The 24,078-nt window shown below is 44.0% G+C and overlaps 1 protein-coding gene across 2 annotated transcripts; it reads left to right on the forward strand.

The window, feature by feature from the left end:
- Nucleotides 1–2,246: 2,246 nt before the first annotated feature.
- LOC137452675 (ovomucoid-like) lies at nucleotides 2,247–15,446 on the forward strand. 2 transcript variants are annotated; one of them, XM_068161303.1, is made up of 9 exons: nucleotides 2,247–2,341; nucleotides 2,424–2,597; nucleotides 11,194–11,213; nucleotides 11,825–11,964; nucleotides 12,586–12,643; nucleotides 12,925–13,061; nucleotides 13,622–13,682; nucleotides 14,684–14,796; nucleotides 15,281–15,446. In XM_068161303.1, exons 1-9 carry the CDS (start codon nucleotides 2,314–2,316, stop codon nucleotides 15,324–15,326), a joined length of 777 nt encoding a protein of 258 aa, XP_068017404.1. In that variant the 5' UTR covers nucleotides 2,247–2,313; the 3' UTR covers nucleotides 15,327–15,446. The 2 variants fall into 2 exon arrangements, with proteins under 2 accessions (XP_068017404.1, XP_068017412.1); XM_068161311.1 differs by lacking the exon at nucleotides 2,424–2,597.
- The last annotated feature ends 8,632 nt before the right edge of the window (nucleotides 15,447–24,078 follow it).

Genomic DNA, 24,078 nt, shown 5'->3' on the forward strand with positions numbered 1-24,078 from the left:
TCCCTGGTGCTGCCCAGCCTGCTGCTCCATCGCTTCCCAAGTGCATAATGCTGTAGAGACACAAGGCGGATTTTCTTACCTTGGGCAAAAGCTTGAGCAGCTTCAAAATGATTTGGTTAGTTCTCAAAAGCCATTCAACTGTTGTAACTGTTGTGCTAGGAAAGCCTGCTTTTGAACTTGGAAAGAGGCACTAAAAACATCAGATGCAAGCATGGATTTAGTCCTGCTTCCCTGGACTCTGCTTTTTTTCCTTTTACACTTTTGCCATAACCAGAAATAGTTGCAGGTGCAGCCTTATACCCTCAGACAAGCATACAGTGAAGATGGAACTGACTCTCCAGTGTCTGCTATGACTGCGACATCAGGCAGCTAAAGTGGATCACTGAACGCAGCTGGTCCAGTTCTGCACAATGCCTTGCAGCAAGTGCTGCATCCCTCTGGCTTTGGAGAGCTTGAACTGAGCTCCTGAGCCACGCCAAGGAATGATGACCTCTGATGTGTTTCACATTGATGATGGCCCAGCCTCAGGATTTGTGGCTTGTAAATGCATCAGTACGTACCACAGAGGCAATATTTTAGAAATATAAATGTCCTCTCTCTTTCCTTTGTTTGCCTAACTTATCTTTATAGCCCTACCAATGTTTTCTGAGTCCACAGTTATTTTTCTTAAAATACAAAGAGAAGGAGGAATGAGGTGAATCATTTAAATCTTATTGATGAGTGGAATGTGGAAAGCAGTACTTAGCCTTTTCACGTTTCTCAGCATTCACCCACCTGTGACTTGAACTCTCCCCTCCCCCCCATCTCCTCCTTCATAGTGTCTGCACCTAAACTTCACTCAAAACCCTCTTCCCTCCAAATCCTTAACTTTCAAAGTTACATCACCTGCTCTTCACCCTTCTTGGGGCTTTTTAAACCTTTCACATGCTGCATGTGCTAAAGAGGCATGTGGATGGGCCTAGAGATTGTCACTCTCTTGAGGGGTAATTGAGAATGACAGGACTCATCCCACTGATTTTTTTTGTTTAAAGAAAACTGTTATCTTTTCAGAAGAATATTCAAATCAATTCTTACTAATCATTTTTGCAACAATATGTTCCTCAAAAAAAAAAGAAAGGGGGGAGGGGAGAAATCCAGAAATAATTACAGAGACTCATTGTATCAGTTGCACAGGTCTGTCTAATGGGCTGTTAGCAAAAGTAAAATGGTTTGGGGACTGAAAAATTTTCCTTGGGCCTTTGTATTTAAAGGAATAGGGTCCTGGTGTCCACCCATTTCGTCCATCAGTGTATTCGCACTCAGGAATGTTTATTTTCTCGCTGCAGTTTAATGTTTGATACATTTTTGCTTGATTCTTTGCCATGCTCTGGGCACTGGTTGGGGGCTCACCACTGATTAATGAGTAGATATGGAAAAAAAGCAGAGAGCAGCAGCGGAAGGGAGCCTGTCTCCAGCTGGCAGACATCCACACAGCCTTGGAGGGTATTCCAGACTCTCACCAGCTGAGGTGCAGCCCCACAAGTTTAAACATACTGTGAATTTGCAAACAAAGAGCATTCGCATAGTGTATCGCTTCCTGCCTTTCATTTATAGAAGTGAAGCCATTTCATTCAAGCCCCCTGAGGAATGAGGAATGTTTGGAAATGTATTGCCTTAAACTTTGGCTCTTCCCTCTAAAGCTTTGCTGTGGCACGTGTCCCATGGGCATTGCTGAGCATGACCAGCCAGGGACCCTGGCCAAGCTCTGGAGCAGATCTATGGCACAGATGGCTTTGCTTACACCATGTGAGATCCATGCCTGTAACATGCCAGTCCAATGGAAAGAACATGCTTTCTGAGGGGCAGTGCCCTAGCCTCTGGCTTCCCCCTGTGCTTTTCCAATTTATTGTCCTTTTCTCCCTCTTTACTTGTATTTGTGCCTGGGAGGAAGGGGTGCTGATTTAACAGGCAAATGAAAATAGCTGGAATAGAAATTGAAGTGATGCAGCATGCTCATGCAGCATAGGTCTGTTGATTGCTAGTATTATAATAGTCAGAGACAGTAAAACTGCTTCATTGTTGGTAGCTAGCTTGGACAAGCTCTCATTCACTTGCATCATTTGGGAACTCTATTTACATTCCCAGCACCCTTCCCCCTTTGGGAAAATGGTCATACTGAGCCTCTAATGGCAGACTTTCCCTTCTTCAGTGAACACGGCACACCCAGGGACTCGGAAGCAGCACTCATTCCAGTGACCAAGGAGGGAGGCAAACCCAGAAGCAGGCTGAGCTCCCATTGCTCTCTGTGGCAGCATCCCAAATATTGTCAGCCGGATGCTGAGCAGGCAGCGTACGATTGGCTGTAAGTGATGCATATACCTTCTGTTGACATTTCATTTGGCAGTGATTTAATGCTAGCTTTCTAATATTGTTATTCTCCACAGGCTGCATTCAAATGTACGAAGAGAGGGATGGCAAAATGATGCAAAATATGAGACGAGTAGCAGAAATATTTCTTTGCTGTGCAAGCAAGCACAAACAATCTTCACTGCCAGAATCAGAGAAGGGCAGCACAACCTGCTGCAAGACCAGAAAAGGAAACACACAAAACTTGACAGGTATCAGTCCCTCCAGCCCTAGTGAGACAAGAATTTTTGTTCCAGGTTGCAAATGGGGCACAAGTGCCCAAGCCAGGGGGTGTGGGGGTTGTATGATCAAGCACAATGTAGCAATTTTCAGGAAGGTACTAACATATTAAGGAAATAATTTTGTTACCTGGCTAGTGGAGTAGTTAAGAGGTGATAGAAATCTTGGGCTCTACCTCAGTGTCTGTGAGAAAGCAAAATCCTGTAATTCAGAAGTATGTTTCTTTGTCAGCATCAATGGTGCTTCAACCACGTCCAGCTGGAAAGAATCAGCCAGTGGTCTCATTACAGCTCAGCTCTGCAGAATAAATGAAACTATTCCCCTTTCTCTTGATGTTAGTAATGAAGAAGTGTTCAGTGGTTATGATGCTTTAGCTATAGAAATTCTTTGCATTCATTTCCTCCTCTTCCAGCCAAGTGTTCAACGCACCATGAAGCATCCTGTCTCTCACCCTATTCTCCTTTTTCTTTCCTACCAGGGAAAGCAGTGGCTTTTTGTTCTTAGCCTATCACACTCTATCCCTCAGGAAGAAAAACCCCTTGATGATGCTTTATTTACAAAATCTTTCTTTAAAAAACCAAATCACAAGTCATCCCAAACCCCAGAGGGTTTTGGAAAGTGAAGCACCTTTGTCTCTTTCAAACATTGTTTCTGAAATGAATTTGTGCTTGTTTGTTGTGCTGATAAGGAGAGATCTAGGGGTGTAATTTTTTTGCTTGATGCTCTGCTTGCTCCTGTTCCACATTACACCATCCTGTGGTTTCATATGGAAAGGAAACTCTTCCTGGAGTTGTGATACATTGATGTTTCTTGGGGCACATAACAGGCAGAGTGATGCCTCTATTGCTGTGGCAGTGATGGATTGGTACCTCCAGAAACAGCTGCTTTGCACTCCTGGTTGTTGTGTAGGGGAACACGCTCCTGAAACGTCTACCTACCTTAAAAATCAATTCAGAATAATTTCCCTTTTATGCATCTCACATGTGTATTAACTGCTGCACCTCTAGCTCCCTCAACCTGGGCAGAACCTCAGCTCACCTTGTCCTGAACTTGCATGAGGCAGGTCTCAGATCTTGGCTTGAAGGGATGTGGAGCCTCAGATTAATGGGGATCTCATTTACTCAAGGAAATTCTTATTCAGTTGCCAGCTACTCCAGACAGAGCTCAGAAAAAATTGTTTTTCCAGTCACCCTGACCTCTGATCAAAAACATAAAAGGAAACTCACTGGTTTACAGCCAGTCCTCCCCAAAATGCACAAACTTGGTGTGTTACCAAGAGGAGGAAGATGTAAACATTGAAGGTTAATTATGCTCTTGTCAAGAACACTTTGTGGTCTACAGACATGCCTGTCAATCTCATGAAACAGAACTGAGGGGAGTGAGCACTGAAGGCATGTTCCTATGACAAATTAATGAGACTTGGAAGCTCACTGTGACGAGATGATCCCTGTGCTTCACAGGAGACTGTAACCTGTCTCCCCAGTCAGCCTTGCCACAGCCTTCATGCTGTAGTGGCATCCGGGATGCTTATCCCTCTGTAAACAAACTCTCAAATGCAGCTGTCCAGGGATCAAGTGATCTTCCTTCAGGCCTTCATGTGCCTCTTTGCTGCTCAGTAGTATGCAGCAATTGCTCATCCCAATCAGACTGAATTACTTTTCCTGGCCCTGCCAGTTAGTCAATTAAAATATCTTATTTCTGCATATAAGCCTCTCTTGGCAGTGACAGCCTTTGGTGGCTTGTGTAGCTGTCTGAAATCCAAGGGACACAGCCTCGATCCCCCTGCTGTGTGCTAGTTTGATGACATGTGTGCTGCAAGATGACTGGTAGCTTGAAAATGCCTCATCTGCTGGCCTTTGGAGATATGTTCAACTATTCCCCTGGTTTATATAACCACGAAGCAATTTGCTTTCATGGCAGAACATGCTTATTCATTCTATTTTAACTGTGCACTGAGCTATAAATAATATCCCCTTGCAGATAAGAATCTATTGAACTTCTAAAATATTTTTTTTTCTGCCTTTTGGAAGATTTCTCCCTGAAGACAATTCCTGAAGGAGACTTCCCTAGTCTTATCAGTAAAGCTGCCAAGCTGACTTTCTCCTATCAGGTAGCCATGAATGGTGTCAATCCCGAATTGGCTGCTACCTCCCCACAGCCATCTCTGTGCTGTTCCTGCTGGGGCTGTGGCAAACAGGAAACAGGCACTCAGTGATGTACAGCTGAGATCACCAAGGTGCCAGGAAAACTGATTAAACAAATTATTTTCTCTTCCTCTGACCAGCTGCAGGGTAAGAATTACCTGCGTTCTTCTACATTACCTCCAAACCACACTTCCTGCAGCATGGTCCCTTCAAAGAGCAAAATCCTGGGCCATTGTCTAGCTAAATGTTTTGCTGGTTAATGCCTTGTTTTTCTGCTCCTCATTCTAGAATATTCCTGCTTTCATGTGAGTAGCTCTTGCCCTGTACAATGAAGCCCTGACCTGATGCATTCATCCAGAAACTGCCCATAGGTGGAGCACAGCATGAGCTGGTGAGGCAAAAGGTGAAGGTATGTCCTTAGAGCTGATGTTGCTGAGACCCACATCTGGTCGAGGCTGCAGCATAGAGGCAAAGTGCTCACTATTTTGACATCAGTGGTGCAGGTAACTTTTCTATAGGTTTAAATGGTGGTGCTCTTCCAGGGAAGTGTTGTGATGGCCAGTGACCTGAGCTGTTGCAGAAGTGGAGAGACTTTGAAATCACTGAAAGCTAATGGCATTCTCAAATTTGAATAGTTTAGTTTGTGTGTGTGTGTATTTAACAGTGTTTGCATGTTACTGTTCATCCACTGTTAAAAATGTGCTGAGAGCTCTTTGTACAACTTACCTGTGGCCCTTTAGCAAAGGTTGTAGGAAAACTCCAAGGCTGCTCTTGTGGGTCATGGAAAATTATTATGCCCCTTCATTAATAAAAACTATCCAGAGGATAGAGCATTATGTAAGTATTGTGTACATAAAATAACTCAGGTTGGAGGAGCTCTCTAGAGGTCTCTCTAGTCCAGCTGCTGCTTAAAGCAAGGCTAAAGCCTTGCTTTGGGTACTCAAGGCTTTACTTGTTCAGCAGGGTTTTCACTGTCACAGAGGTAGGACATGGATGGCATCTCTGATTCATGTGCCACTGCTTGATCACCCTTGTGATGATGAATAATTTCTCAGACTTGGTCAGGATTTAATTTTTTTGCTCTCCAGCACTGAGAAGACTCTGTCTCTATCTTCTTATAACCCCACCAGGGAGCTGCAGATAGCAATATAATCTCCTGCAGTCATCCTTTCTTCAGGTTGAAGAAGCCCAGCTCCCTCAGCTTAGCCTGAATGGCTTACACCCCTGACCAGCCCGCTGGACTCATTCCCATGTGTCAAGAGCTGTCCTTGCTGTGGGGCCAAGTACATTTAATTAATTGCATAAGTAATGTGAAACCACACAGCCTTCACCTGCAGGGTACAAAGTTCTGCCCGTGATCTTATTAGCTCAGGAAAACATTCAGCAACGTTGCCTGAATCAACCTCTATTTAATAAGTCCATAAACACATGGATGTGTTTTCATATCGATAAATTTTAATCATATCAGTGACTTTGCTTTATTGCTTAGCTCAAACAGTGCCTTCAGGCACTGGGCAAGAGGCAGATCTTCCATTTGTTCTGTATTGGTTTCTCCAGGCACATGGCTCAGTACAAATAGTTATTGGCTGCACTGCAGCCAAGAGGAAGACAAAGATGGAAACTGCAGCCTGAATTGCATTTAGCAGGCATTTTGGAGTGATTAGAGGCAATTTCATGAAACAACTACAACTAATTATTGTTATTTCCCACTTTTACAACAGCTATTTGTTAATTAAATAATGTGACAAAACACAGGAATGTCTGGAAAAGTGTATTAATGATTTGGGATTAGTTTATGGGTGTATTACTTGCACTGAGAAGTCAGATATCCACTAAGGAAACCTCCCAACATCAGTTTTGATTCTTCCAGAGAGTATAAAATTGATCCTGGCAAAAAACTAATGGGAAATGTAAACCAAGTAATTCCTTGGATAAGTGAGGCAGGATGTTGTCTAATGGTCAAATCCTTTTCTGATGTCAGCCTCTAGCACCTCTGGTGCTCAAGACCATATGTGTGAGATCCAGAGATGTGACACTGCCTTTGCAGATCCTTGCCCTCATCCTCATTTTGGTACACATGAAGATTTTACTTCAACTAGAAGGTCATTAAGCCGCATGCTGCATCTGACTTAGGGGATTAGAAGACCATAACAAAGTGGATTATAGTAGGATCTTGTTTGGCAGGACCAAATCCTCTTTCCAACTGTTTTTCCAGGAGCAGTTAAGAACTGAGCAACCTGTCCTTAGCAGCTGGGGGTGGGGTTTCCACACAGTTATCAAAGGCAGGATAATCTGGAGCTGTAACCCTGGGTGGCAATGGATGTTGGCTGATTGGAGGCTGTGCCCCAGTCTGAAGACTGGGTGTCATTTTTGTAGCTTGGAGCAGGTACCTGAGCAGCTCAGGGGAGATTGATTTTCCCCAATCAGCATTTAATGGTCAGAGACTTGAGTCACTCCCTAGAGTGTCTGTAGGTGAGAGTGGAGGCATGGATCTGCTGAACATCAGATGGGCACTGAGGTGGTTGGAGGAAATCTGTGTTGCTTGGGGCCAGTAAGTGCCAAACCCAGTGCTGAAGCTGGCAGTTACAGTGGAAAATTTTTCTCTGGTGTATAAAGGCAGCACACACCAGCCTTTGGCAGGAAGGTGCTCTCCACCCACCAGGAAAGAGGTTGGTCCTGCCCAGAGAAAAGCACCATCTGGGGCAGGGAGCAGCCTGGAGCAGCAGTGTGCAGGCACCAGTCGGGAGGCAACCTGCCTAAAGCTGCCAGGTTGTGGCTGGGACAGCTGGTGAGGATGATTTGCAGAGGTGTCAGTGCCTGGCTGGAGAAGACAGAGGGAAAGTTCATATTTGACCCAGAAATATGGACCTTCTTCCAATGCAGAGACTGTACGTGTGAAGTGATGAAGACAAGAAGCATGGCATGTGACAGCAGCCTCAGCATGCCCCTGAATGCTCTCAGAGAAAAGTATTTGGCTTCCAGAGACGCCATCCACGAGGCACATTAGGACAATACATCTTGAAGACGTGCCAAGTCTGTCTGAAATATTCATGCATGCGCCCTGTAATTTATAGAAACAAACCCAGCAGCATAATTATTTGAAGTACTTCTCCCTGTGAAGAAATTAATCTCTTACAGATAAAAATGTAACCCCATATATCCATGCAGCCATGCTGCAGCCTTCATAGCACGCCAGTGCTCAGGAGAGGTGATTCCATGGACTATATGTGGCCAGCAGGAGCAGGGAAGTCATTGTGCTCTGTACTCAGCACTGGTTAGCCCACACCTTGAGTACTGTGTCCAGTTCTGGGTCCCTCAATTTAAGAAAGACATTGAGACTCTTGAACATGTCCAGAGAAGGGCAACGAGGCTGGGGAGAGGCCTCGAGCACAAGCCCTATGAGGAGAGGCTGAGGGAGCTGGGATTGTTTACCCTGGAGAAGAGGAGGCTCAGGGGAGACCTTATTGCTGTCTACAACTACCTGAAGGGTGCTTGTAGCCAGGAAGGGGGTTGGCCTCTTCTCCCAGGCAACCAGCACCAGAACGAGAGGACACAGTCTCAAGTTGTGCCAAGGGAAGTTTAGCCTGGAGGTGAGAAGAAAGTTCTTCACAGAAATAGTTGGTAGGCATTGGAATGTGCTGCCCAGGGAGGTGGTGGAGTCACCACCCCTGGAGATATTCAAGAGGGGATTGGACGTGGCACTTGGTGCCATGGTCTAGTCGTCATGAGGTTTGGGGTGACAGGTTGGACTTGGTGATCTTTGAGGTCTTTTCCAATCTTATTGATTCTATGATTCTATACTATCTATACATTTAAGGACCAAAGTACATACTTCAGATCACTGTGGTGTATCAGACACCAACACAATTACTTGGCCTAACTTTCAGTGGTTTCATCTGAATTTTGTTTGATTCATGGGTGGTGCTTTGCTTGTTCAAGGGAGCACCTGTAAAGCATCTTGCGCTTTGCAGCTCCCGTGGTGCCAAGGCCTATCCTAAACACAATGCTTAGCTCCCATGAGCAAAAAAACCCAGGTATGCTTGCCATTTTGGATCATGGTGAGAAACCTGGGTTAAAGACAGAGCCCACTCCTGCAAAAACTACGCCTACTAAAATGGCAGAGGTTCAGACCTCCTCTTAGGAAGGAGCAGTTTGGAGATGGCACAAAAGCTGGAGGTGCGAGACAGATAGGAAAATTGGGACAGGCTCTGTGTTTTGAGTACCATTTCCTAAAATATCTGTAGGAGGAAAGGACCTACTGTACTTACAAGTGCAGTTGGTGCTATGTAAATAGGTTCCTAAATCTCCAGTGTCTTTTGTTCTTAATATGGCTTGGTGGAACACTTTGAATTGGTCAGCATGTTTAACTGTGATTAGGTCTGTAAATAAATGCTCTCTGCTGATAAGGTCCAAGTGACTTTTTTTTTTGTGGCTTTTGGCAGAATTAAACTTGCTTTCAAGTCTTCTACTGATCTCTGCTATAGTCAGGTTCTGAAACTGTCAAGTAGGCCTTTCTTTTATCAAACCAGTGCTAAAGACAATTAGCTTCCCAGGTTAGACACAGTCCTGCCAGACTCACTTGACAAAGTTTAACCAGCTCTACTAGTGGCAAAACCACACCTGACCCATGTTCATACTTAGTGGTGAATACCTGAGAACGCAGGGGAAAACAAACCACCCAAACCCAGAAAAGGAAAGCAGAGAGTGTGAGCCTGATTTACAAGCAGGGTACTACTACATGTTCTGCCTAAGCTGCTCCCTGGTAGGGGATATCACTCTATAGAGAGGAGTGAAGGACCTGCTGTTTACTCCCCGCAAGATTTTGTGCTCCTTACACTTCCTAAAGAGGTTTCTTTTGTCTGAAAGCCTGGCTGGTTGGTTTTGACCTCTGAGAACTTGTCTCAAGCTATTAACTAGATGCCCAGCCAAAATCAATTGCCTAGCAGATGCAGACCATTACCTGAAAGTCAAGACCTCAATAAATATTACCAGCGTTATTGTACTGGTGACAGATTCTGCTGGTTGTTTTATGTTACAGTTGACTAGTTTAGACATTGGATTTGTATAAATTTGCAGTCAGCCTTAGAGAGACCATCTTGTGAGCAGAGCAGGAGCAGGCAACCTGCAGACTCCAGAAATACTTCCATGATGGCCACAGCAAATATGTTTGTGCTCCTGTCCTTCATGCTTTGCTGTTTTGCAGGTGAGTAACCCTCAAGGTGCAACAAAAGCTTCATGTCTGAGTCCTGACTGTCCTTTAAAGGATAAGAGAGTAGCTTCAAAGAAAGAAAAATCTTCTCCTGGAAAGAGCCAGGCTGCTTTGGTGCGTTGACATTGCGTAGGAGACAAGAGCAGGTTTCAGGACAGCCTTAAATGGATGACTGTTGCAGCTGGTTGTCTGTCACTAACACAAATAACTCCAAGCAGACTTCTGTGCTGGTAACTAGTACTGGTGTACTTCTTGAACTCTTGTTTTCACACTGTTCCACTGCTTACAGTGTTGTCGTACAAGAGGACATTACAGGAAATGTACTCAAGCTGCGCCAGGGGAAGTTCAGGCTCAAGGTGAGGAGGAAGTTCTTCACAGAGAGAGTTGTTAGCCATTGGAATGTGCTGCCCAGGGAGGTGGTGGAGTCACCATCCCTGGAGGTGTTCAAGAGGGGATTGGATGGGGCATTTGGTGCCATGGTTTAGTAGTCATGAGGTGTTGGGTGACAGGTTGGTCTTGATGATCTTTGAGGTCTCTTCCAACCTTATTGATTCTATGATTCTATGAAATGGATAAAGAAGGCCGTAATGAGGCCATCAGACCTCCAGTCAGGAAAATGTTGTAAAGGCACAAGCAAGTTCTGTGCAGGAGCCTGGCAGCTTTTCTGCAATACTTCGCTGCTAATGGGGAAACAAGAGATGAAAACAAGCCAGAGTCTGATGTACTCACTGCATATTTGCATCCGATGAAATTACAAAGTCAAAGACACTATTTTATTCACACTCATCTGCTTTAAAATGCATATTCCTGACAACAGATGCCTTTCTGTGTTTGCTTATCCTGTCGGTGACTATTTGCATTTGCATTTATCTGTATTGACTTGGGTTTCTTTTCAGATACATAGCAGCAACACTTTAGGGTCAAAACGGATGTGTAAAAAGATAAGGAAGGGAAAGCTGTTCTGTTTTCAGTTAAAAGAACAAAGCTATTCAAAACCATGCTTCATCACAGCTAGCAATAAGCAATGCTATTATACTTATCAACATGGGGGGGGAAACAAGTCATACATAGTTTATTTAGTTCAGGAAATTCGTCACTGGAAATCACTCCGTTTGGTCCTGCAGGTAGGAATTTTACATCCAGATTTCCAGCTTTAACTGAGGTCTTATCATATCAGCTTTGTTTCACACATTTTGCCTCTCTTTCCTTTTCCAGATGCTGCCCTTGGGGCTGAGGTGAGTGGAAGATTTCTTTCTGTCACTTTTCTCAGGTCTGTGGCCTGGTGAGGATATAACCAAAGGGATGGGAGAACCTCAAGCCTGTAGATGCTTAGCTGTTTTTTTTTTTCATCTAGTGTGAAATTTGTGTCATTGTAATCAGATTCTACAGTGTAAAGCATTAAATGGTACTATTCTTAGCTTTACATCTATGCTGTGTGTTAATAATGTAGCAGTAGTAATGATATGAAATTTCTGGCTGAATTAATTTTTCACAAACTTTAAACTGGTCATTAGGTGATTAGTCTTGCTCCTCTGGAAAAAAAATCATGTGTCAAGAATGAAAGAGAAATAACAGAAGTGCACTAGAGAGGCTGCAAGAATATAAGAAGGAGGGACTGCTGGATAGCCTTTGTAAAATGATGCCAAGTGAGTGTGATTTACCCCATCTAGGGGGACTCTATGGATATAGCCATTCTCCTTTTCTCCTGCTGTGTGGAGAGGTCTCTGCAGGAAGGATTCACTGGTTACCAGATTGAACCACCAGCAAAATGTTGTGCTGTGGTAGTGCAAAACTCACTGTCTCATGCAAAATTATCATTACTAACCTTTGCTGTACGTTCCTTTAGCAGGTGGACTGCAGTAAGTATCCAAACACTACAAATGAGGAAGGCAAAGAGATGTTGGTCTGCAGCGATATTGTTGGCCCCATCTGTGGCAGTGATGGAATCACCTACAGCAATGAGTGCTTCCTCTGCACCTACAATATGTACGTACCCCACAGGCAATGCCTGGGACTCCTGGCAGCACCGCTTTCCAACACTGGCCTGCCATGAGTCACTTGTGTCAATTCCTTCAAAATGAGCTTGGGTATCATTGTGTAGCAGTCTGCTGCCTAAACATGGCCTTAGACACTGTCTCTCTCTTTTGCTGGTGTAATTTATTCAGATTTTTATTCTCTAGCTCAAGGATCAGACAGACGACAACCTGTAGGGCACATTTCAGTATTCCTAAGGTTGGAAGGGACCTCAAAGATCATCAAGTCCAACCTGTTACCACAGACCTCACGACTAGAGTAGGGAGGACACTACTGCCCACTGCAGGCTTGAACTCATGACCTCATCATAGCAAAGCAAGAGCAAAAGGATTGAGAGATGTTGTGCTCTGAACTGCCCAAGATGGTCCTAAAGCTCTCAGGATCTTTACATCCCTGCCAGCCATGCAGTGCTAGCTGGTCAGAGGAGATATAATATAAGCCAGAGAGAACATATCTATATAAGCCTTACTGATAGAGTCAGCTTTCCCTTGCATTAATTACATGCTTTCAGCACCTAGGATGTAGTAAGACATGTTTGCTGAACCTCCTGATATTTGTCTTTCTTTTTTTCAGAGAATATGGAACCAATGTCAGCAAAGACCATGATGGAGAATGCAAGGAAAGTGCTCCTGTAAGTGAAACCAAGGGTAAAAGAAGGAGCATGTCCTGCTTCTGAGTGGTCCAAGTTGCCTACTGAATCACCCAAGAAATAATTCAAGGACTAAATAAGAACACACATGAGATACTAGAATCTTGCATTTGTTACCTTCAGGTGAACTGCCATCACAGTGACACATGAAAAAGCATTATTTCCTGCTCTGATATTATCCCAAGAGGCCACACACACATCAGATCTACTTGCTTCCTATAAGTAAGACTTCCCCACTGTTATGTTGTGTGTTCTCTCAATAGGTGGACTGCAGTAGATATCCCAACACAACAAATGAGGAAGGCAAAGAGGTGGTGGTCTGTAGCAAAGACTCCAGCTTTGTCTGTGGAACTGATGGGATCACCTATGACAATGAGTGCCAGCTGTGTGCCCGTAGCATGTGAGTACTGTGTGTGCAGAGCTCTCCTGCGAGGGACAATGAGTCCTTGGCACTCCTGGTGACTGCTTTTCAGAATATCAGGACTCCTACCAAGGCCTTTTCTGTAAGGTGCTTGGACTTTGATCCTCCTCTTTTCCTGATAACTAGACCCTGTTTTCCTTTATGATTAGAAAGAAAACGGTGCCTTTGATCTAGAGAGAGAAGCAGAGTGCTGGGTGAGGATCTAACACAGGGCTTTTCTTAACTAAGTTAAAAGGGTCTGTGTGGCAGATGCTGCTTTGCAGTAACCAGCAAGTAACCTAAGGAACATCTACTGTCACACGACCTAGCTCCCCACTCACCCTAATACCCTGGGCCCTCCGCTGTCCTTTGCATCATGCTAATAGACAGCACTTTGGCAGGCTCTGGCGCCACCTGATCTGTGTGGGCACAACCTAAACTGCTTGTCTCCTGTCCCTCATGCCTTGTGTCAGAGGCTTATCAGCATTGCAAGGACATGGGGGTTCAGCAAAGCTGGTTGCTCACACAGCTTCCTAACACAGGTTCTCTTCCCTTTCCAGAGAGTCTGGACGCAGCATTCGCAAGAAGTCTGATGGTGAATGTAAGAAGGACATTGATACAGTAAGTGACCTGTGTGATGAGAAATCAGGTTTCAGTCCCACTGGTATCAGGGGAAGCATTGCCAGTGTCTGCAGCAGCTCCCTGACCAGCAGCACCCCACAGGAGTGCAGCTGCTGCTGCGCTTCAGCACAGGGAGGATTTTACTTTCTCCACACGTAATACACATTATCCACGCTCGTGTCAGCAAAAGCAGAGAGTGACTGCACAGGAAGGGATCCGCTAAAGAGCAGCAGCAGAAATAATCCATCAGGGTAGAATTGAGAATAGGAACAGAGAATGGCTTTTGGATGAACCAATGGTCCATCAAGCCCATGATGGCTTGATGCAGAGCCCTCTTTTAGCAGGGGCTGTAGTAAGAGTAGAGGAAGGATGTATGGGACTCCTACTTTTTCAGACTCCAGATATTCCTAGGTGATGGAATTCCTAGGTGACCTCAATTTCTGTGTAGTCTATAAGCCTCAATAGATTTCTCCTTCATGAAATTCCTCAGCCTCTTCTTGGACATACAAAATTTTTTGCATTATAATACCCCTCAGCAAGTGTGGCATACATTGCACAGAGACATAAAACCTCACTTTTGCAGCATCTAGCTGAGAGCTATCTTCCTGTTTTAAGACCCTTATACAAGCACCATCACCCACAGTTCTCAGACACCAGTGTTTTTCCATTCAATTTCCTGGGCAGGCTGGAAACACGATGCAAGGCGATCACAGGCACGGCACGTTCACAGAGTGAAGTGCTGCTGCTGCTGCTTGGAAATGCTGTGGTCAGGTTATGATATGCATGTCTTCAAACAGGAAATTATGATCTATTTTTACATTATTAAATTCTTCTGGCACAGGAGAAACCGACACCTCAGTTTGTATCAGATTATGCAAGGAAGTTAATTTTAGTGAGATTGTTATCAATAGCTCCGCAGCTGTAGGTAGGGGTCCAAACCCTTCTGCTGTTGACTCCTTCATATCCTTCACATTACACCTCTTCTTCCTTTGTTTTTTTAGCAGGTTGACTGCAGTGACTACCCCAAACCTGCCTGTGTGGTTGAGTACAGGCCTGTCTGTGGATCTGACAGCAAAACATACAGCAATAAGTGTGAATTCTGCAATGCAGTCGTGTAAGTACACACACGGATCACTGCCCTGTTGTCTGTTGCCTCCCACAGGCACAAGTTCGCTGTTGCCACTTTCTTGTTTGCTGACCAGTGCTGAATTAGGGACTTGAGGCGGGAGAGAGCACCAGCCACCGTGCCAACCATTCAGTTTCTTCATTAGAGTGTACAATGAGCTATGGCTGGTTCATTAGAGTGAATGGTTTGAAGGCCATTAACTTTAATGGATTTTTTTTTTTCCTTCTTACATGTTGCAAAGAAAATTAAATTTGAAGTTTCATTATACTTTCCCCCCAAATATTTTCAGTCTTAAGAATGAGCTAAATTGTTTCACTCATCTCTTAATAATCAAATAGCTAATGGGACTCTGAGTCTGCAAGTTTTTTGGCTCTGGGGCTGTGATGCCTTCTCTAGGAGCCAAGCAGATGGACAGATTATAGCAGGCAGCATTCTGTGTTTAATCCATTTTTTTCCCTCTACTTGCTTTCAGGGACAGCAATGGGACTCTCTCTATAAGCCACTTTGGAAGATGCTGAGTATCAGTGCTGAGAGAATTCACCACAGGATCCCCACTGGCAAATCCCAGCTAAAGATCTCACCTCGGTTCATCTTGCCCTCTGGGGAACTCAGCTCGCTCCTGATTTTCTTTCTCAATAAACTGCATCAGCAACATTTCTTTGTCTTGTTTCATGTGTTGTCTCATAAAACATTTTCTTCTGATTTTTTTTTGAATGGTGATGCCAGACTGAATAGGTTACGTGCTTCTAGCTCTGGGGTATAACAAGAACCACATCTTGCTCCCCTGCCTCTCATAAAAGGCAGAAAATTAAATAAAGATGCATAAACCTCAGAGCTATGTGTCTTTTCACATAACTGATAGTCAGCCTGCATTAGTGTTCAGACTCTTTTCAGACATTTGACATTGTAAAGGGCTGAAATACTGCTCTGGAGCCTTGACACTAGCTGATCTCTTCTGTGGTATTCTGGTGCACTTTCCCTGTGCAGGCATCATTAGCAAAGCCTGTTCAGACTGTGGTGGTGTCCACACCAAAAGCTGATCTCTAGTCTCCTGAGCACAGACCTTACCCAAAGCATTTCAATCTGCAAGGGCAGTCTGCTAGCAAAGCCATTATTTTTCAAACACTAGTGGTCCCTGTCTGCTTGTCTAGGTCCTCCAAATGCCTTATTTCTAGGTTTTTCTCATCTTGAAATCACCCTTGAATAACCTGCAAGTGTTTTAAGATAAATGTCCCACTAAGGATGGTTCCTGCTCCTGCCCACCTGTGTTCCCTCTTAGTCTTTAATAACATAACACTCTTTGCCAGCCCACGGGTTATTTCACAATACAGGGACAAAGTATCCTTCTGTTTTTTGAGAGTGTGACCTGTCATCGGTGTATTGTCTGTGAAATTTATTTTGCTTTTGTCCTCTGTTGGAGTATTGAATTAGTGGGGTTGGGTGTTGGCTTTGTTGTGGGTTGTTTTTTTTGGTGGTGTGTCTGGTTTTTTTTATTCACACAAGAGAAACATAAATAAATTTGGCATATCCTTTCTAAAAAGCAACATCCCCCCACGTGCATTTCTCCTGGGAGCCAAAGGGAGGAGGGTGCTTGTTTTCCCTTGATGGAATGAGGTCATTCAAAAAGCAATCCTTTTGTGATAAAGCAAAGGATTTATGTTGAGATAGGCAGATGGATGAAGCAGTGATACCCCAGATTGAGTTCAACTTTTCTAGGATCCAGGTTAAGGTCTCACATCATTCTGTCATCATTAGACTATCAGTCCATTACTGCAAATCTAGCCCACAATGCTGATGGCTTTTAGGGGAAATAACAATTGTAAATTCTTTGCATATGCCCATAAAAGTTGCTCCATCTCTTGTCCAGTCCAAGGGCTCTGTTCAGTGTCTGAGACAACCTCTTGCTTGCCTTCTCAGTTCACTGCTTTCCTGGTTTCACTGTAATGATGCTTTACAGAGTGAAAGGAGAGACTTTCCACTCTGGAAGCAGTTCATTCAGTGTTTTGGTCACAAGAAAACCCTGCATGTAAATAGACTCTGATGGGTGCACACAGAGAAAATGTGACAACCATTGCTGCTTAGGTTTGTAGAGCAACACTTCTGCCTGCAGGAGTTTTTCAGTGATTCTTCAGAAGGAACCTGTCACATATTTCACTTGAAGTGATGACACAGAGGGCGTATCTAACTTACCTGAACTTCTTGTGGCTTCGGTTGATGAAGAAGCGTTCTTCCTGTCTTATCGCAGAACTTACCTCGGTCAGTTGCCACCCTGATAAAAGACCAGGAATGTTTCTTCAGATTACACACACACAAACATGCAGGTGTAGATGTAAGCATAGTTGCAACCTAAGGGCAGAATTAAAGCTATATTTTTACTGAGCAAAACCCAGGCTCCAATGCATGCGGTTGCTTCAGCCACCATGAAGGCACCAGCCATGTTGCTGCTGTTTGCTCCAGCACAGGTGAGTAGCTTCATTGTCTCCTGCTCTTCCTCTGAGTAAGCACTGGCTGCCTGTATAACCACAAAAACATCCTCAGACTGAAAAGAGCTTCATTCTTCAAGGACTTATTTACTCCTAGAAAGATAGTGTTGAAAAGACTTGACATCAAAGACTATCACTTAGGGGGTAATATTTTAGCAACAGAACTGAGTGGGTAAGAACAACTGTGGGAACAGCTCTGCTCTCAGTGCTAGTTTATGCATAATGAAAGAAGTGACATGTACGTGGTGGAACCTAGAGACTCAGACATCCAGCATTTAACCTCTGAAATGTTGCAGAAACACAAATTATTTTACTGAATGAAAGCAAGCCTTTCTTGTAGTCCTCCTGAACTGAGACATGGTTTGAGAGCCTGAACAATTGTAGAAGCTTTATAGAAGTTACATCTCACTAAATACTCTTCTTTAGGAGCTATTGTGGCAATGCACACGAGACATTGACTTTATAACCCAGCTTTATGACACTGTCTGCCCCTGTTTGCCCTAGTAACTTGCTTAGTTTTGAGCACAGGTCCTGCTCTCTCCTTTGAACCATGGGAAATGCATTGTTCTTCCTTTGCTTTGTACACCTTTTTCCACCCAGGCTGTGAAAAAATTATCCTACATCATCAATGTTGTAAACATGTGATACAGCACAAAATTGTGTCCAAAATTCCTTTTGTCTAAGAAACCTTTTTCTAACAAACACTGAGTTGAAAGTTGCACGTTTGGGGCATGCATTCAAAGTGCTTTAAACTCTTAACAGAATCCATGCATTGCATTTGTGTCATATTTCCTTCCTTTGATCCCACCCCAGATATTGATGCAGTGCAAGTAAGGGACAGATCTTTCTATTTTCCACCATTTCTTTCCTGAAAGCAGTTTTGGGTGTACCCTCAGGTGGGGAGAAGGGAAGTGTTGGGAGGCTTTTGGGTATGCTATAGGGGATTCTGTATGCTTTGGGATTCTTTTGTCACTATGCTTTGTAGCTTCTGTAAAACACTTACTGCTTTCCATTTAAACTTTCCATCACTTTTGCAATCCATTTGTGTGAGTGTCATTCTTTTGCCCCTTGCAGGGGCAAGAGAGCACCTGCCTGGCCTCAAACCAGGACACATGTAAATCCTAACTAATCACATTGTGACTAAGCATTCGAAATCCACCCAGCTATCTGAACAATATTTGCACAGATATTATTGGGTGAAATTGCCATTTGCATCTGGTGATAGTTTCAACAAACAGTATTCAGTTTGTGTCCAAGTTCTCGTCCAAGTTCCTGCAGCAGCATCTACAATGGTTACACAAGTTCTGCATGGCTGGAGGCAAGGTACTATCTTACTCCTGCCCTATTCCTGGGCTTTTTCTCAGTGCCTGCTGCTGGCCAGTAATAGGGGGAGCTCAGGGGTGTGGGTAGGATCTCCTAATATCACCTGCCATATATATCTGTTGTTGAGAGTTTTCTATGAACACACATTGCATTTATCTACCGGACTACTGCAGTGACTACTGGGTCAGTACCACAGAGCTGTCTGTACTGTGGAATACACCCCACACTGTGGGTCTGGTGGTGTACCATATTCTAGTAAATGATTCTTCTGCAATGCAGTCCTGTAGGTTTGAAAATAAATCTCTTCACTAAATGAACGGCAAACTAACTCAGTTTGAATTAACTAATCAGTCTTGGAGACTTGTTGGAGAAATAAAGTTCTTTTATTTTGTGTTTTCCTGTTCTCTTACTAACAAGGGTCAGGTTTTTATTGAGACAATTTGCCAGGAATGTCTGTCTTTTAGGTATAAACAGGTAACATTTAGCAGAGTTCTTCATTTCCCTGTAAAGTAATTGTTGACGAGCTTTCTTCTGCCAAGCAAAGCCTATTTCCTACAGACTGTTTGTTCTTCCTTTAAATTAAGTCTTTATCTTTGAATTCTAGTAATAAAAGGAAATAGCTGGAATAAAGTCCAGAAGTTTTCTGTTCTGGTTAAGCTACTCTGTTGAGATAGCCTTCATCAGAGGGAAAGAACAAGCAGTGAAAGCCCAAGTGTTGTGTGTCTGAGGTACAGATTTCTTTCTCCACAGAAAGGCTTCAGTTCAGAAAGAGGAATCCTTCCTGGTGATGTTCTTCATGGCAGACACCCCCCTACAGCCTTGACCTGAACCTTGGAAACTCTTGATGAATCTTGAAACCTCTGTTTAATAATAATTAAAAAAAAAGCCATCAGAATTTATGTCTTGTTTAATAATATGTCTCATTCTGGTTTTACCTAAGATATTTCATGATTACATTCTGGTTTTACCTAAGGTATTTCATGATTACATCACTGCAACAGTTCTGGGGTGTGGATATTAAAAGGGCAATTACAGGGAGAGGGAGTGCATTGTTCTGATTTACAAAGAATCAAATCCCAACCACAAGGGCCATGGGTAGATCTGGAGGGCATCTGCCTTCATGCAGCTTTCCAAAAGAAAACCAGGACTGGAGATACATCCTTGTGCAATGCATCAGTTTATTCCACTAAGGGCACCTCAGACAGATGCTCTGCTTGGGTGAGAGGAACTGTCTGCCTCCCTAACGTTGCTGTCAAATACCTGCTGCCTCACACTTGCATTGCAGTATGGTAGGCTTTGGCAGCATGAAGAGGCCCCAAGCAGACCTGAATGTACACATAAACAGAGACAGTCCCAAGATTATTGTACTTATTTGCTCTGCAAAAGCCACAGATGCACAAAGAGTCTTGCTGGTGTGGGGTGCTGCTCATTCCTGTTTCGGCTTCCAATGTTAGCCCAAATTTCTTATGACCACAAGAGAGGTGGTAAAAAGGGTAGTTTTCAATCTGCATCTCTTCTCCTTGCAATCAGGGTAGAAAACCCATCTTAGGGTGAGAGGACCCCTTTTGCAACCTGCCCTGCTTCCCAAAGCAAGGGGACAGGATATTTCATCTGGGCAGGCAGATACCCTGCTGCCTATGGTCATGTTTGCAACTGAGCTGAGGACTGGAGAAAACCAGTCCTAACAGACCTGGTGCTCAGAGGACAGCTAGCAATAGCTACCACAGACCATTTCTGCACCTCACCCACCACTTAGCTGCTGCTTGTAGGTAATTACGTCAGCTGCCGCTTGTGGAGGATCCTTTGAGATTCTTCAGCCTCTGGAAGTCCCGGCTGATGAAAGGAAAGGCTCAGAGTCACAGCGTTAATTTATTATTCATTAAGAGCAAAGCGCTGGCAGTGTGGCATGCTGTACTGGAAGCAGTCTCACAGTCAAATAGTTAATGGTCTTAAGTGACAGAGTGTCACTTTGCAGAGACCAGAGAGAGCAGCTCTCTGAAGGGAGACAATTTATTTCCAAAAGACATGACTCTCTGCAACGATTTAGTGCCAAGTGCCTTCCTGCGGGCTGCAATGGCCCTACTGCGAGAGGGAGGTCTATGTGCAGGAAAGAATTTCAGTGTCAGGCACGATTTTTTAGGACCAAAACAAATTGAGGCTCTGGGAGGTAGTATCAGGAGTGAGCGGCTCAAATGCTCCCTGATCCTTCTCGTCTCCTTCCAGTGAGTGAGGAGGTTGGGCGCAAGATAACATCAGCTCCACCATGTATTTCCTTTCCTGAAGAGCAGCAGAGAGGATAAGGTGGCCCCCAGGAGCCATGATGTCTCAGAGACAAGCAGAGCTTCCAGTGATGGTTAAGATCCCCCTGATTCTCTGAGGGCATCTTCCAGGGGCCTTGCCTGCTAAACAGGAAAATCCGCCAGGCAATTGAAGGGAAACTGCGAGGAGAAATGAATGGGGACAAATCCTGCATCCTGATGCAGAGTTATGCAGAATCCCTGCCCCAGGGGGGCAGCTCTTCAGGATGGAGAGGAAGACAGTCATTTTTTATGGGCACCTCGTTGGAAATAATTTTTTTGTTGCTGCTCAATAAAATCTTGCCACAACAACACAAAATCCTTTCCCCATTACTAATCTAACTCTCCCTCCAGGAAATTCAAGGCAGGAAACATTGTCTGCCTGCTGAGGTATTTTAGGATACAATTCTTTGAGCAGTACATTGGCACTTTATGTCATTATCTGATGGTTGTGAATTTCAGAAATGCCATTCAATTACCCCACAGCCTGATTAACATATTCCATGTAGTTATTTTGTTCTGCTCTATTTTATATTGATGCTTCTGGTTTAATGTATTGTTCTACTTGTTGCTGGCCAAAATGAACCTCAGGCCAGTCTAGACCTTCCTGTTAATGCAGTTTCTCTCTGAGGTTTCATTCAGGATAAATGTTTTGCTAGTAGGTTCCTTTTTTTTTTGATGTGGAGAAAAATAAAATTATGTTTTAGAAGAAAATTACTTGGAGACGTCATTTCAAGGGCTGGCTGTGTCAGAGCTATTGCAGAGAGGCAGAGCTGAGATTCGATGAGGGGCTGGGGCCAGATTCTCAGCCTTTTGCCGTTAGTATGCAGCTCCCAGACAGTCAAATTATTGCAGACATCCTTGCCTGTGATATCATCTCTGCTTAAAAGACTGGAGATATGCAGGCAGCAATCAGATAGCTGAACTACAAGGAGAAATATTAGATGAGTGCGGCTTAGAGCAGGGGCTTTGCTTCTGCAAATTGAATTCGTGTTCTCGTAGAAGATCCCATTCTGCCCCCGTGTGCAGAGGTCCGGGAACAGCAACCTGTTTTGGGAGCTCTTGCAGTGTGCCGCACGGGTAGTCGATGGCAAAGAAATGCATTTTGCATCTGCCTGTGCTGCAGCACAGACTGGAGCACAGCACCCCTTTGTTCTTGATTACAGTGTGATGTGTGTCAGCAGGATATGGGAGCAAGGACGACGACACTGCTGCTGGAATAAGAACACGAGGTCTGGCGTGCACACATTCACATATTTATGTTTTTTATTTTCCAGAAGAATTAGCAAGAATCATTTCTGTTTGTAGCCAGATGAAACCTGTGGCAAACTTTAGACTAAAGGAGGGAACATAAATAAAGATTTTTTCTTATGTCATGGTAGATTATGGACTTAGTTGAAACAGGAAGTCTCAGGACCAGAGGAAAAGATTCCCAGGAAAATATCACTGCGACTGGAAGGGATAATGCTGGAGTAGAACCTGAGTAGAGTTTCCAGAATTGTTGGAAATCTGCCTTAATACAAATGGATAACATTGTATGACAACCAAAGCTTATCCCATTCATGTGGCCATGATGCTCTCGAATGTTTGCCCTCTAGGAACTTGAAATCATAGAATTGTAGCAGCAGAAGTGCTATTTAAACTTTTATACAGATCTCATATCTGTAAAAACATTGCAATAATCCTATGTCCAAAGACACTTTACTGACCTCACCACCATGATACTCTTGAACACTACAGAGGGGTTTCAGCAAGTGAGTTCACTTAGCCCCTCCTGTTTGCAACATGTGTATGACATTTCCTGAAGCTCACTCTTCCAAATGGAAGGAGACAGCTGGTTTTAACTGTTTCTAATGCCTGTTTTCAAACCATCTGCTGCAGTTACTTCTGTCCCATTCTTATTAATGGAGCTCCTTGTGCAATCCCACATCACACCTAGCCCAGCAGTTCTTGCTGCCCTGACCCAGCTGCTACCAGTTACCTGCCATCCTTTCACATAGAAGACCCTGTAGAAGACTCTTCCCTTGCTTCTCTTTTTCTCTCTGCTGCCCTGTGAAGCAGCAGGGATTACTGGAGGAAAAGGGCTGCTTTTGGAGCAGTCCTGGCTGGCTCCCCAGACCCTCAGAAGCAGCATGTGGATCAGAGGGGAATCTCCCCAGCGGATCTGGTTAATCAAAGGGCTGGTGTTGGCCAAACATGAGAATGATGCCGCTCCCTAGCAGGTACCCTGCCATTTGTGACAGCTCATGAGTGACCAGCATGGTTTCAGCCTGGCAGGAGAGGCAACTGGAGAAGCAGCACAATTTCTGGTGGTGGATATGGAGAAGCTTGGGCTGGAAAGCTGAAGAGGAAAAAGGCTGTGTTACTGTAGCCTCACTAACCACTGCATAGCCAGTAAGTGCCATCTCCACTGGTGTCTGGTGCAAGTTCTGAAGCCTTCTTTTCAGTCTTTGCCGTTCTTGCCCCTGGAGAATAATCAATATTAACATTTCTGTGATTACTGCTTCCCTTCCAAATATGCTCACAATCAGTGCAGGGAATTTGAAAGTCACATCACTCAGGATGCTAAGAATACAACAGAAACAGCTTTCAAAGGAACCCTTCAACTTCTGATGTTTGTGAATGAGATCCAAATAGCATTACTCATTTATTTTTCAGGAAAATGATTTCATTGATATGAACAGGCCAAATCCTGAAAGCACTCTTCTGCGACTGCAGCTCCCTTACACTTTCAGCTTCATTTTTATGATTTATCTGCCCATGCCAAGGCTTGAACGTGCCCTGGGATAATAAGAAAAACAATTTTGATTTTCTATTTAAAACTCAGGCTGCCTTTAAGCCACTTGTATGAATCAAGCTTCTTCTAAAACACAAGCATGTTCTGTCCCTCACTTTCTGCCCTGACTCTCTTAAATCAAAAAATGTATTATTCTGTGCAGTATTCCTTATTTGTTTGGTTGTTTCTGCTGCGACAGTCTAGGACATTATTCTTCGCTTATCTTCTCTAATACACGACTTTCATCTGACACTAAATTTAATACAATATAACAGAGTGGGGAGAGAGACCCTAAGGACTCACCTTCTGTTTGCAGCTGCTGCAAATTTTTGTTGCATGTCTTTGGTATTGAGAAGCCCATTTCACCTGCACAGAAGACCACTCACTTGCC

This window comes from Melanerpes formicivorus, unplaced genomic scaffold (genome assembly GCF_026170545.1).
Source record: "Melanerpes formicivorus ecotype bairdi unplaced genomic scaffold, bMelFor1.0.p_v2 SCAF_2, whole genome shotgun sequence".
NCBI lineage: Eukaryota > Metazoa > Chordata > Aves > Piciformes > Picidae > Melanerpes > Melanerpes formicivorus.